Below are 11,494 nucleotides of genomic sequence, written 5' to 3' on the forward strand. Positions count from 1 at the left end.
AGCTCGCTACCCCTGCCAATCACCTCAGTTAATATTTGGTTTACTTTTGATTATCATTTAATAAATCCAAAATCTACTCATGACTTTTGATCTGTTCAGAAGAAACAGCTTAACATTTCTTATTGAAACAGTTTCAGTTCTTTTTTACTCAATTCATCAATGCTTTATATAAAAAAAATTAAACAAAATAATGTGAAACATTTCTTTAAAGAATTAGTTTTTATTGCAATTACTTCTTAAAGTTAACAAAAAGCAAATGATTATTTCATAAAGTCAATGGCAACTTTTATTTTAGCAACAAATTAATTATATCAGTTCTCTTAAGGAGAAGAGAATCTGCCAAAGAAGAGGATGGACTTGGTCTTGTTGTGTCTGATGAAGAAGAGGAAGGGGTGATCTGCTTGGAAGTGCTCCTCCCTCAACATGCAGAAAGATACCATGCCGGCTGTGGCTGCAGCAGCTTCTGTGCCCTCTTCATTAACATCCACAAAGGCCTTATGGGCCACCGTAGACAAGAAGAGGCCCCCATCTTCATTCATGCCTGTCAGGTCAGCTTTGCCAGCGCAGAACACGTCACTCATGCCCATCTTGGACAGATGTTCCTTGAGTTCGTAATCCTCTTCCAGCTTGAACTTTGGCAGGTGGACAATAATTTCTGATTGGATGTCCATGTTTGTCCTGTCGGTCCATTCATCCAGCCTCTCCGGCGTCAGCTCTTTTTCCAGCTGCAACGGAGTAAATCTGGTGACTACATTGTTTATTCTCTAGCTATTAGAGTTGCAGCTTGAAAACTACATTTAGGTTGTCTTCAGTGTTTTATTTCTGGGTGTGTACCTTCAGCAAAGAATCTGAGCCATCTGTAGATAACTCTGGCAGCAGGATGAACATGCTGAGCTCCTGTTTCACATATGGAAGCTCCAGGATCTGCAGTCCCAAGTCAGGGATATAGTTGAAGGGCAGCTTCTTCATCTGGTACATCATCTGGACTGTTTTGGTCTCATTCTGACACACAACAAAAAACAACAATTATTCTTCAGAGCATTTGTTGTTGAAGAAACTTTGCTCTACATCTGTCCGAGTATCTACTTCTACAAATCATCTTACCACGCTGACTTTAAAGGGCATCTCCTTGGTGTTGGCCGCATCAAAACGACTCTTCCAGCTTCCTTTAAAGTAGATGGCATTCACCAGAGCCAGTCTTGTCATACTGTTGACAGTTCCTGGCTTCAGAAGGTCTTTTATCTTGTCTGAAAATAAGACAGATAATCCAATACTGTAGCCTAAGCCAAGAGACAAAAACTCAGTGGTCGCTGATTTCCAATCATATTAATATTCTTACTTTCTGTCTGCTCCTCCACCCAGGCGTTGATCTCAGCTCTGCCGTCCTCTGGTTTTCCAATGAAATCAACAGTCTTCAGGTCTGCCTGGTAGAACTTTCGTGTCTCCTCTAAGAATTTCTGCAGATATTGGAAAATTGATGACTCAATTTCATTTTCCCACATTTTAAAATCAGTTTGATGAGCAGATGTATGCAAACTCACAGGGAGAAAATTAGACGTGGTCTCTCCATAAAGCCGGTTGGCCACCTTCAGGATGTACGATGCAGACGGGGAGTTTATGTCAGAGTTTAGGTTTTGGAAATCTGCATGGACGCCTTCACCACTAGTGAATGAGAGGGCCTGAGGGAAATGAGGAGAGGAGAATTAAACTTAATTCAAGACACAAAAAAGGAATGTTAAGCAGTCACAGCAGCAAAAACATGTCTAACATCTCCATCTAAATCTATAAGGAAGTGCAAAAAAAAAGAAGAAACATTTGGCAACACAAAGGCCATCAATCTAACTTAAATGCACTTTCTGACAAGAAGAAGTTTTTCAGAGGAATGGAGTACAAAAACTTGTTGTTCTGCTTTTTTTCTTTTTTTTTTTCTTACAAACAATGCATAGCTTGTTCCAAGGGTTATTAAATGAGGTCAAAGTGCAGGTTCATTCCATGAAGTAAGGGCCTCACCCAGGACACGCCTGTCGGTTTGTACCTTACACAACTGTTGTAATACTGGTGATACCTGTCAGAACTTACAAATGGTTAGAGGACATAAGGAGGACTGACCTTTGCCATCTGAGTTGCAGTGTCTCCTTTAGCACCTAAATAGACCATTGCCATCGCCGAGCTGATGCTCAGTGGAGAGACAAAGATGTTCCTGGCCGGATTTGCTTGGCTCAGAGTGTGGAACAATCCAAGGGCAAAATCTGCGTTGCTGGTGACCGGCATGGTTGATGTTGTTGGGCTTTGCTAGGATAGAGGAATTCGAGTGAATTGAAATCAAGTGATTTTATTGCCTGTTGCACCCATAAACAAAAAAGCCCAATGAAATATATTCAATGTTTCATGGAACATAAGAAACATTCAAAGTGTACATTACATTGTAAAATTATTGAGTCACACTCAAGTCTAGTTTTTCCATTTCTTCAAGCACTGTCTTCTTTTTTCAAAGCCTTTCCATGGATGCAATTTCAAACAATGTTTGCTTTTCAAAATCCAGTTGTCTAGGCTGACATTTCTATAGATTTTTTACTGCCTCATTCCACAATTTACTAAACAACACAATGTTAAACTTAGCTTCTCATTCAGCTAAGTGGTAAAGAACCATTTTACAGCTTTTTTGGAATCTGATATGCAGGCATTATATATAAAGATCTCAGAGGCTAAAAGGCAAGGAAATTTTACAACTTTTCACTTTCAACATATTAAAAACAAAACACTTACACTGAATAAGTTTTTTGTGCAAATTTTAAAGATTTCATTAAAGTAGAAATTAAACAATTACAGATTACATTTTTTTCCATTCTTTATTTATCTATAATTACAAAGACCTTAAACTTGATCAACTGAATGTACTTACCTTCGCAGTCCTTTAAAGACAGCACAAATTAAAGTTGGTTTACATATAAAATGAGTAAAACATGTATGTATGTATGTATGTCCTGGGAACAACTTGTAAAAGTATTTAGGCTAACTGTGAAGGATTTTATAAACCAAGACTCAAAAATGAGAAGCACAAGAACGTTGCACATCATAGGCTATAGCTGTAAAGTGGGCGGGACTATGGCAAGCCATTTTTAACATAAATTCTGTTTTACTGCCCTCACATGACGAAACCGAATGTATGTTAAAATGGCTTGCCATAGATAAAGCAATGTTTTCCACTTAAAACATTGCTTGTACCACTGAGCCTCCTACGGACTACGACGGTTTATATTAAGACCTCTTAATGTAAAGCTGCTTAGCTACAGAACCCTCATAACGTAATCGAAAATATCAATGCGCCTCAAAGTAGTAGTTCACCCACCCGGAAATGAATCAACAGACGCCAAATTTTGAGTGTCCGCGAAATAAATTTCAGTTACACGAGCTGTTTTTTTGGTTTTGAGTGTATGTACCTTTTCTCGAGGTGGTTGCAATCTGCTGTCGCTCAAACTGGAAAGTGGAAGGAAAAGCAAAAGACAGGCAAAAATCCCCCTAACACGGACCTCTGTTTCCGCTGGACCAGAGCCGATCATGGGACTGGTTTGATCAGAGGCTAGTGGACTGCAGTCCGCCCTGGTTTGGGTGGAACGCGTGACTGCGCGATTCACCGAGTGACAAAAAACGTCCCGCTTTATTGTCGTGTGGAGCGAAGAAACAGCAGCCAGCTGTCCCAAACGAGCTCTGTGCGGATATGCTGCGTCACAGGTGCACTATGTCCGGCTGGAAGAGCTCCAGAGACGCCGTTTTATTTTTTCAAATGATGAAAAAGCTGATATTTTTGACTTATCAACAACATAGCAAAATCCAGTTTCACAAAGATAGTCACTATAGCTCACAATAATGATGTTACAGGTGTAGTCTAAAATGGCACAGAGTTGGCATGGTATTACAGAGTGAGTGTCTTGACAGTTTGTTAAAGTAATACTAGGTCAACAATCACCAGATGAACCATTATCAGCAGCCTGGTAATTGAGACTGCAATGTGGTTTAGTATGAGGCTCAGATGGGATGTGGCACTATAGTTTAACAGTGGCCTGTTTCTGGAATCAAGTGTTTAATGTGGGCATCCAGCTATTACACCCTCTCATACCATGATGGTCATATTTGGACCTTTAAGCATTGAGTTCAAAAGCACCTACAGTAAAGAGTATACTATAATCCAATGTTCGGCGGTTTCATTCTATAAGTACTTTGCTTTTTCTATATTTTAAATGTAACAAAGCTGTGTCAAGTCTAACACCAGACTGTTGGATGCTCCAGCTTCTGCTTGTTGGAGTATGGGTGTAGTAATGACACATTATTTAAGAATTATAATTAAATATTTTGTTTGGGTAAATTACTTATGCAAATTAATAATATCTGATAAATTAATCAAGAGCTTACTCTTGTAGATTACAGTTAAAGTAGTGACTTCTCAGGACACTGCATACTTGTAAAATCTGTATATCTCGAAGGATTCTTTAGCCTGTTCCTCATACGAGAATCTTACTTCCAACATTTCAACTGTAAGGTGATGTGACTGAAAATTAAACACTGACGTCCAGGAGAGAGTCGAGATTAGACGCATTTCCTCAGAAAGGTGTGTCAATGTTATTCATATCTTAGAGATTACTCCTAATCTCCACCAGTTAAATTTACATTGTTACTATAGTAACAACTGAAAACTGATAAACATGTCAGCCTTTGGACTACAGACCTCCATACTTCTCTCTACAGTTCTTAGAAAGCATTTCAACTCTGATACTAAAGCCATGCAGTTGAGAATTAAGAAGATTGATTTTCTGTTCTCTTATCAAAGGTCTGCAAAGGTAGAATAAATATGCCAATTATTTTCCATATCCCAAAAAAGTTACAGCCAAAGCAACCTGTGTGAGAACACCAAGACAATTTTCCTTCATGTTTCCATGAAGGAAATGCTTAACATCTTTAGTATGTTTTTAGTATGTATTTTTCTAAATTGCAAGTTGTGTATCTGACTTCAACTGTTATAAAAAAAAAATCTAAGATTATAATGGTAGGACTCTTACTGTGGGTTTGGACAAGGAGATTGTGTACATCTTCATATGATTATGAGAGAGATAAAGTTGGAAGCGATTTAGAGCTTATTAAACTAATTTAATTAGCTTTTTAAATTGTAAATAGTATGTAGTTTGTGCACTATTTCCAGGTCACGGCATAACAAGAATAATAGAAAAAAAGAACTGTAATAGACTATACTAATAACATAATGTGTTTTTTTTTATGTAGATTTTTTTTTCTAATGAAAGCCAGAACAAAAAAGGCTCCTTAGAATGCAATTTTCAGAATGTTCCTTACTCAAATGTGTACTTAATTCTGCCCAATAGAGGGAGCCAAAGTGACATGTTTTTGTCCCTCTGTAAGTTTGAATTTAAGTTAACTCAATTGCAAAGTAGATAATATGTGAAAGTTTTACTTAAAATTAAGGTTTTAGATCAAGCAAATAAATTGTATATTGTCTAAGCATTGGCAATGAACTGATGGTGTCATTTTGTATTCAGGTATAACCCATAGAGATTTTGATGTTCATATATACAAAAAGAGAAAATTTATTCATTCATTCAAAAGAGCAACATTTTAGTGCAACATGACTTCATAAATATGAAGTGTCTTTGCAGTAATAAATATTTTGGCAGTGGAGAAGTATGGAGATGAGTGTTTACCTTCCCCTTCTGGAAATAAACGTCAAAGATGTGAGGTTTAAAATATAGATTTACAAAACATTTATGGGTTTAGTTATCTGTTTACAAACTCTTGTGTTACACTTATTTATTTATAGAAATAGTTTTGGGCATTCAATGCAGCACGATTAGACATGCTTAAGTCCCCATGGAGCTTCAAAAGCCAACATATAGCTATGTTCACTATATTAAAATATTTTTGAAAGCTATTTTATTTCAATTAACCAAGTTAAACATAAGTAGAATAATTACACTCAGACTAAAGCCTTTAGTTTTGTTAACTATGATGTTTCTTCTTACAACATTTAACACGAGGATATTAGTTATCATCAGTCAAGTAAAAAAACATTTTAACGCATAAATGTGGGCTTAATATAATATGTTTATTATGTGGATAAAGGTTATTTTCAAAAGGTACCTATGATTTGAGAAACAAGTCTCATCAAAATGTATATTCTAATTCAATAAATATTAGTGAATACCCCTTTGTAATTTAGTGTATTAATAAAAACAGAATCAAATCTATGATTATTATTATTTGCAGCTCATTGTGTCTCAGAGTACAGGCTGGATTTTAATCAGACTGACTTTCCTGACCTAGAATTTTATGGTGGCATACTTGGCTGTTCAGTATGGTACAGATGACAGGAAGAAGGAGAGACTCTTGGCAGAGGATCCTACCCTCTATAAATCTCATCATTGTTATTCTGACTTATTTACAAGCGTGAGATGAAAGCAGAAGCAGCTTTGCACCCACAGCAGGGGACCGAGGGCGACGAGATAGAGCAGTTGTCGTTCAACTCAGTTTACGTTTGTCCTTCAGCTGGCACGTGGGGGATGTCAAATGTCCACACACATACACTTAAATACTTCTAAATCCTAAGGACCCAAGGCTTGTATGATCCTCAATAGAAAAATACAAATTGCAAAATAAACACAAGCTTGGAATCCTAAAGCATGACGACAGGGAGGACTTTCAACAATGTGGTCTATTATCCATCTGAGTAAACAAGCAGAAAACTCATTAAGTGCTTTATCTGGTTATAGCACTGAACCAGAAGGTGACATGAACCAAGCAATAAAAGCATAATATTTCCCAACTCGTGTTCTGCTTTTGATTATGTGGGACTGCAGAGTGGGGCGATAAGTCTCTTTCAGTCCATCACTCATCTCTAGTTGGTTAATCACGCAATAAAAGGGAAATACTTAAGGACTTTAGGCTGGTATTTCGTGATTTCTGGTGTTTATATCTTGCTGAATGCAGACAGAACACCAAGTACTCTGTTGCTTCTGTCATAGAATATACTGTTACTACTTCAGCTGCATGTTCACTGTACTGACATCATTACCACAGTGTGACTTCTCTCCATGGAGGCAATTAAATAAAGTGTGGTACATCTGATACAGATTCTCCAGAGCACAGTTTGGATCTAAGAAAAAGTGTACACTGTGTCCCAGATCTGTTTTTATTTTTCCTATCAGTTTATTGCTTGCACATGTATGAAAGACTGTTTCTAATTGCAAGTCCTCGTGTCAGGATTGCATTTAATGCTGTGGAATTTACACCTTATAGAATGAGTTGTGTCATTAGCAGCTGATGGTAGCACTTCTTAGTTAGCTCGGAGGACTGCACTGAGGAGTGCAAGTTTCGCAAATCTATTTATTTCCCTTCCCATCACTGCAACTAAGGATCAAAACCAAAATAAGGCTGCAGGTTCCCAGTTGATGAGTGTTTATGATGCTGACCATCATCCTATTGAAATGTGCCTTGGGCGAAAGCAAACACAGGTGTTCCCAGCTCAGCCAATTAAGTGAAGTCGCTTCTGCAGCTGACCATTGTCCTCAGCTGGCCTTCCAGCCTCATTGTGTCTCCACACGGCTGTGACCTTCTCATGGATTATCAGGGAATCTGGTATCCTGATTGAGATTCTGTGCAGGATTAAGTGAGACCCCAGAAATCTATGTCAAGTGTAAGTATACAGTGCGTCACTCAGCAGCACGCATCTTTGTTTTTACAGCTCACGTGTGGTCAGTGCCAGAACAATTTACACCATCTATGATCTCAGTAATGGAGCTAAGATGTATCTTTAAATCAGCATGACAATCACACGAGGCAGTTTCAAAACTTTATTTGAGCTTAGAATATCTTGGAAATACTGCAAAATTTTGTAAACTATCCAACGATTCTCTTTCAACAGCTGTGCCACCAGAACAGGCTGCGTTTATATTGATTGTTCAAGGACTACTTTTTACTCCATGATTAACCTTAAGTTACTCTTGAGTGTTTAAATGTATCAACTGAAAAATCTTCTGTGATTCCTGCACAGAATCTGAATCAGGATACCAGATTCCCTGATTCCCTGAAGTTAATTAGTAAACATGTCGAGGTCCATTTGGAGAGAGTAGTTATGGATTTATCATAATCTGATATCAGTGAAAAGACAAAAGAAGGTCTTTTTTCAATATTGCCAGAATCTTTAGCTTCTATCGTGTTTCTATCATGCGTAGATTGATTTTGTTCATTCCAAACTCTCTGCCAAACTACTTTGTGTCTGTCAAAGATTACCTGTGCAGAAATTCTTGTTTAGGATAAAATGCAATGGTTGATCTAATTTGCTGATCTCTGGGGTCGTATTCTGCCATTTCATGATCTCATCAATCCTGTCTGAACATTACGAAAACTGTGACACTTTAATCTTCATTAAAGTTGCTCTCATATGTCTCACCTATGTCAGGAATTTGGGACCGTCTTTCAATTCTGTTTATGTTGTGGTAAGATTAGATTCCAAATTAGTTTTAGCGTCTCAGTACATGATTTATGAAGTGTGGAAAGTGTCTGGCTTTGATTTTATTTTTGGCCTCGTGTGTTTGTTTTGTTTGGACTTTCTGGTGCTGAAGCACCAAACATGGTTCTTAGAGGTTGTAAAGTCTCTCGGAAAAGTATTCGTCAAAGTTTTTCATATTTGTCTATTTGTCACATTATATATTGCTCATACATTTATGAGATTGACTGCGAGTGTCCTTTAGCACAGCAATTTTCTTTACCTCTTCAGTAAATCAAGTTTTTTTTTCAGAACTTGATTTTTCATCAAGTTCTGAAAAAAAAATCTTCATGGTTGTGGCGCTGAAGGGAAATGAGATATTGTTTCAGAGAGATTTTCCATTAAATGTGCTGGATCTATTACTTTTCAGCTTCTTCAGACAGATGCCCTTGAATAAAACCCACTTCAAACCAGACAGATTAGGGGGAAAGATGATTTACTGATACAAATCTCTTTGTGTTGCAGATATATATATATATATATATATATATATATATATATATATATATATATATATATATATATATATATATATATATATATATATATATATATATATAATCCTTGCTGCTTTGTGCTCTCTCAGATAAAATTCCACAGCATTGATTTTTTTTTTTCTGAAAAAGTTACAGGAGTATAAATTATTTTACAAGTCACTGTATGACAACACACTGCGCCAAACAATTTTATTGTCTCAAGATAATTGAATTTAGTGTGAGCTAAATAAAGAACCAATGGAATGCCAACATTTGGCCCTGAGTGACATACCAGGACAAACGTAAAGCACCGTTAAACCCTGCAGTAAGGGATTCATGGGGAGCCAATTTGCACACAGGGGGAAGATCAAGACAAGGGGGCGACAGAGGGAGACAAAAAGGATTCGGTTGTCACAGCCACGAGGCTAAAGACTGAGCTCACTACCGAAAAGGTCAATAGAACATTATGGTGATAAACACAACAGATGATAATGTGACAGGTAAACAGAACACACCCACAGTGAAATGTGGGTGTGAGCTTTTTAAGGCTCATTGCCTTAAAAAGCTACAACAGAGGAAAAAATAAATGAACTGGTCTTCAGAAATATAAATACAGATCTAGCCAACTCTGTTTTAAAAACAGCTCAAGTGTTCTTGATGTAGCAATTAGCAAAACTAAAGGCCCCTGGGAAGTAGAAAGTGACACAGTAGCCTGGCTGAACATGTATGAATCTGTTGTCCATTAAAGAAAGTGGAGAGAACTGGCACCATCCGCTGACCAGAACATCCGATAGTAATCATGGAAATTCTGACAAAGGATGTTGGAGTGACATAATACACAATATCTCTTCAGTGATATAAGAAGAAGGTATTACTTTGAAACATCAAAATCCGCCACAAATGCAATTTACTTATTTATTTATTTATTATGTCAAATAGCAACTTGTCACAAATATAAGGTGGTGAGAGTGATTATGGCTCCTCTATGGCTCCCAGTGGTGAATTTGTCACTTGCTTTAACAGCCAGGATGGTGTTACCAGGTCGCTGTGACCAACAGCACTTCCTAATCTGACAACACTTCTGCAGCCATCAACATGGTCTTCTTCAAGTGTGCTTGTTTGATGTTTGAAAACACCATGCCTTGTGAAACTGATGGTGTTATATATTTATTTAACCATCCATTAAAAATATTTTTGTCAAATTCTTAACAGTGGATAGATAACGAGCTGTTATGCAAAAATCAAAATGGTCCTTCAAAACCACCATCAGCTCTCAAATGCCACTAAGGAATTACCATTTCAGTTTCTCATGGGTTAAGGGTGAAAGGAGGATCCTAATAGATGATCTCACCTGTTTGCCCTGCTGCCCTCTGACATGTTACAGAGCCATAAAATCCTTAACAGCAAACAATTTTTAACCACTGAGTCAGCTGAGACTTCAAGGCCGTGTCTATGTTTAAGAATACTCTGGCCCTCACTATAACCAGACATTGTTATTTGAATAGTAATGTATGTTATCTATTTTGTTGTGCTGTTGAAGTACAAGCAGTCAAAGACTTTGAGGTACAATAATCATAAATAGTGCAATGCTATATTTGAGGGCCATTTCCTTTACAGCAACGCTTCACAGTCATTTATAGTGAAATAAATCAACATTTTGTAGGACAGAGTGTCAGGCCACCTTTGACCCAGTCTCTTTGAGTTCACTGAGTGAACAAGAATAGCCAGTTTTTTTTTTTTTTTTCTTTTTGAAAAATCAGCTTATTCATGTGCTTCACATCATCTGGTACATTTTTAAAACAAGCAGCTGTCAAACCACAACGGGATGGAAAAGGTCACCCTCACTTTGACTTAAAGGAATTTAGAGTTTTATATTTGTTCATGTTTTCAGCCATTTTAAATTACCCAAGACTAAAATCAACAGGTCTTTAAAAGATCTTTGAAATTCTTTGGTACAATGAGTTATTCTATTTACGAAAGTTACTGGCTTCATATTTGCATGTTCAAACATTTAATGTGTGAAACATTTATTCAAATATTTATTTATTTATTTTTTTCAATTAATTCTGCATGGAAAGTTTGATTTAGCTGCAACCTCAAATGTGCAAAAAGACACATTATTTACTGAATGATCATGGTGCTTATATAAGATATTGAATCATTTTTGTCTACACTTGAGCCTGAATTTAAAACAATAGGCCAACCTAGCATTAGAATGGAAATTTGCCATATCAACTTAAAACATAGACATGTTATAAAGCAACTTGTCAGTAAGGAATCAGAATCCATTAACTGCAGACTAATGAAGATGAAGCAAGAAAAAAGTTTTTAATTATTTAGACTCCTTGCACCCATTTGCATCTCTCTTCTCTTGCTCAGCCTTCCCACTCTGCCATGAGAAACATGGCACTCATTCCGTTCATTCTGTTATAATAAGCCGCATTCCCTGGAACAATCTCTCTGGTCTGTT

General features: G+C 37.0%; 1 protein-coding gene across 2 annotated transcripts; it reads right to left on the reverse strand.

The window, feature by feature from the left end:
- Positions 1 to 200: 200 nt before the first annotated feature.
- Positions 201 to 3,711, reverse strand: serpinb1 (serpin peptidase inhibitor, clade B (ovalbumin), member 1). 2 transcript variants are annotated; one of them, XM_055050518.1, is made up of 7 exons: positions 3,441 to 3,711; positions 2,110 to 2,292; positions 1,542 to 1,679; positions 1,340 to 1,457; positions 1,105 to 1,247; positions 835 to 1,002; positions 201 to 725 (listed from the first exon to the last, which is right to left on the reverse strand). In XM_055050518.1, exons 1-7 carry the CDS (start codon positions 3,558 to 3,560, stop codon positions 321 to 323), a joined length of 1,275 nt encoding a protein of 424 aa, XP_054906493.1. In that variant the 5' UTR covers positions 3,561 to 3,711; the 3' UTR covers positions 201 to 320. The 2 variants fall into 2 exon arrangements, with proteins under 2 accessions (XP_054906493.1, XP_054906502.1); XM_055050527.1 differs by lacking the exon at positions 3,441 to 3,711 and adding an exon at positions 2,903 to 3,036.
- Between the last annotated feature and the right edge of the window lie 7,783 nt (positions 3,712 to 11,494).

Source organism: Poeciliopsis prolifica, unplaced genomic scaffold (assembly GCF_027474105.1).
Source record: "Poeciliopsis prolifica strain line A6 unplaced genomic scaffold, Auburn_PproV2 SCAFFOLD002, whole genome shotgun sequence".
NCBI lineage: Eukaryota > Metazoa > Chordata > Actinopteri > Cyprinodontiformes > Poeciliidae > Poeciliopsis > Poeciliopsis prolifica.

What these genes read in the sequence shown, in the direction of transcription:
- serpinb1 (XM_055050518.1), bottom strand. Translation starts at nt 3,560, where the DNA reads ATGATCGGCTCTGGTCCAGCGGAAACAGAGGTCCGTGTTAGGGGGATT. An exon ending in CCACGTCTAATTTTCTCCCT is followed by an intron (nt 1,458 to 1,541) that starts GTGAGTTTGCAT and finishes CAATATCTGCAG; the next exon opens with AAATTCTTAGAGGAGACACG. An exon ending in GGTGGAGGAGCAGACAGAAA is followed by an intron (nt 1,248 to 1,339) that starts GTAAGAATATTA and finishes TCTTATTTTCAG; the next exon opens with ACAAGATAAAAGACCTTCTG.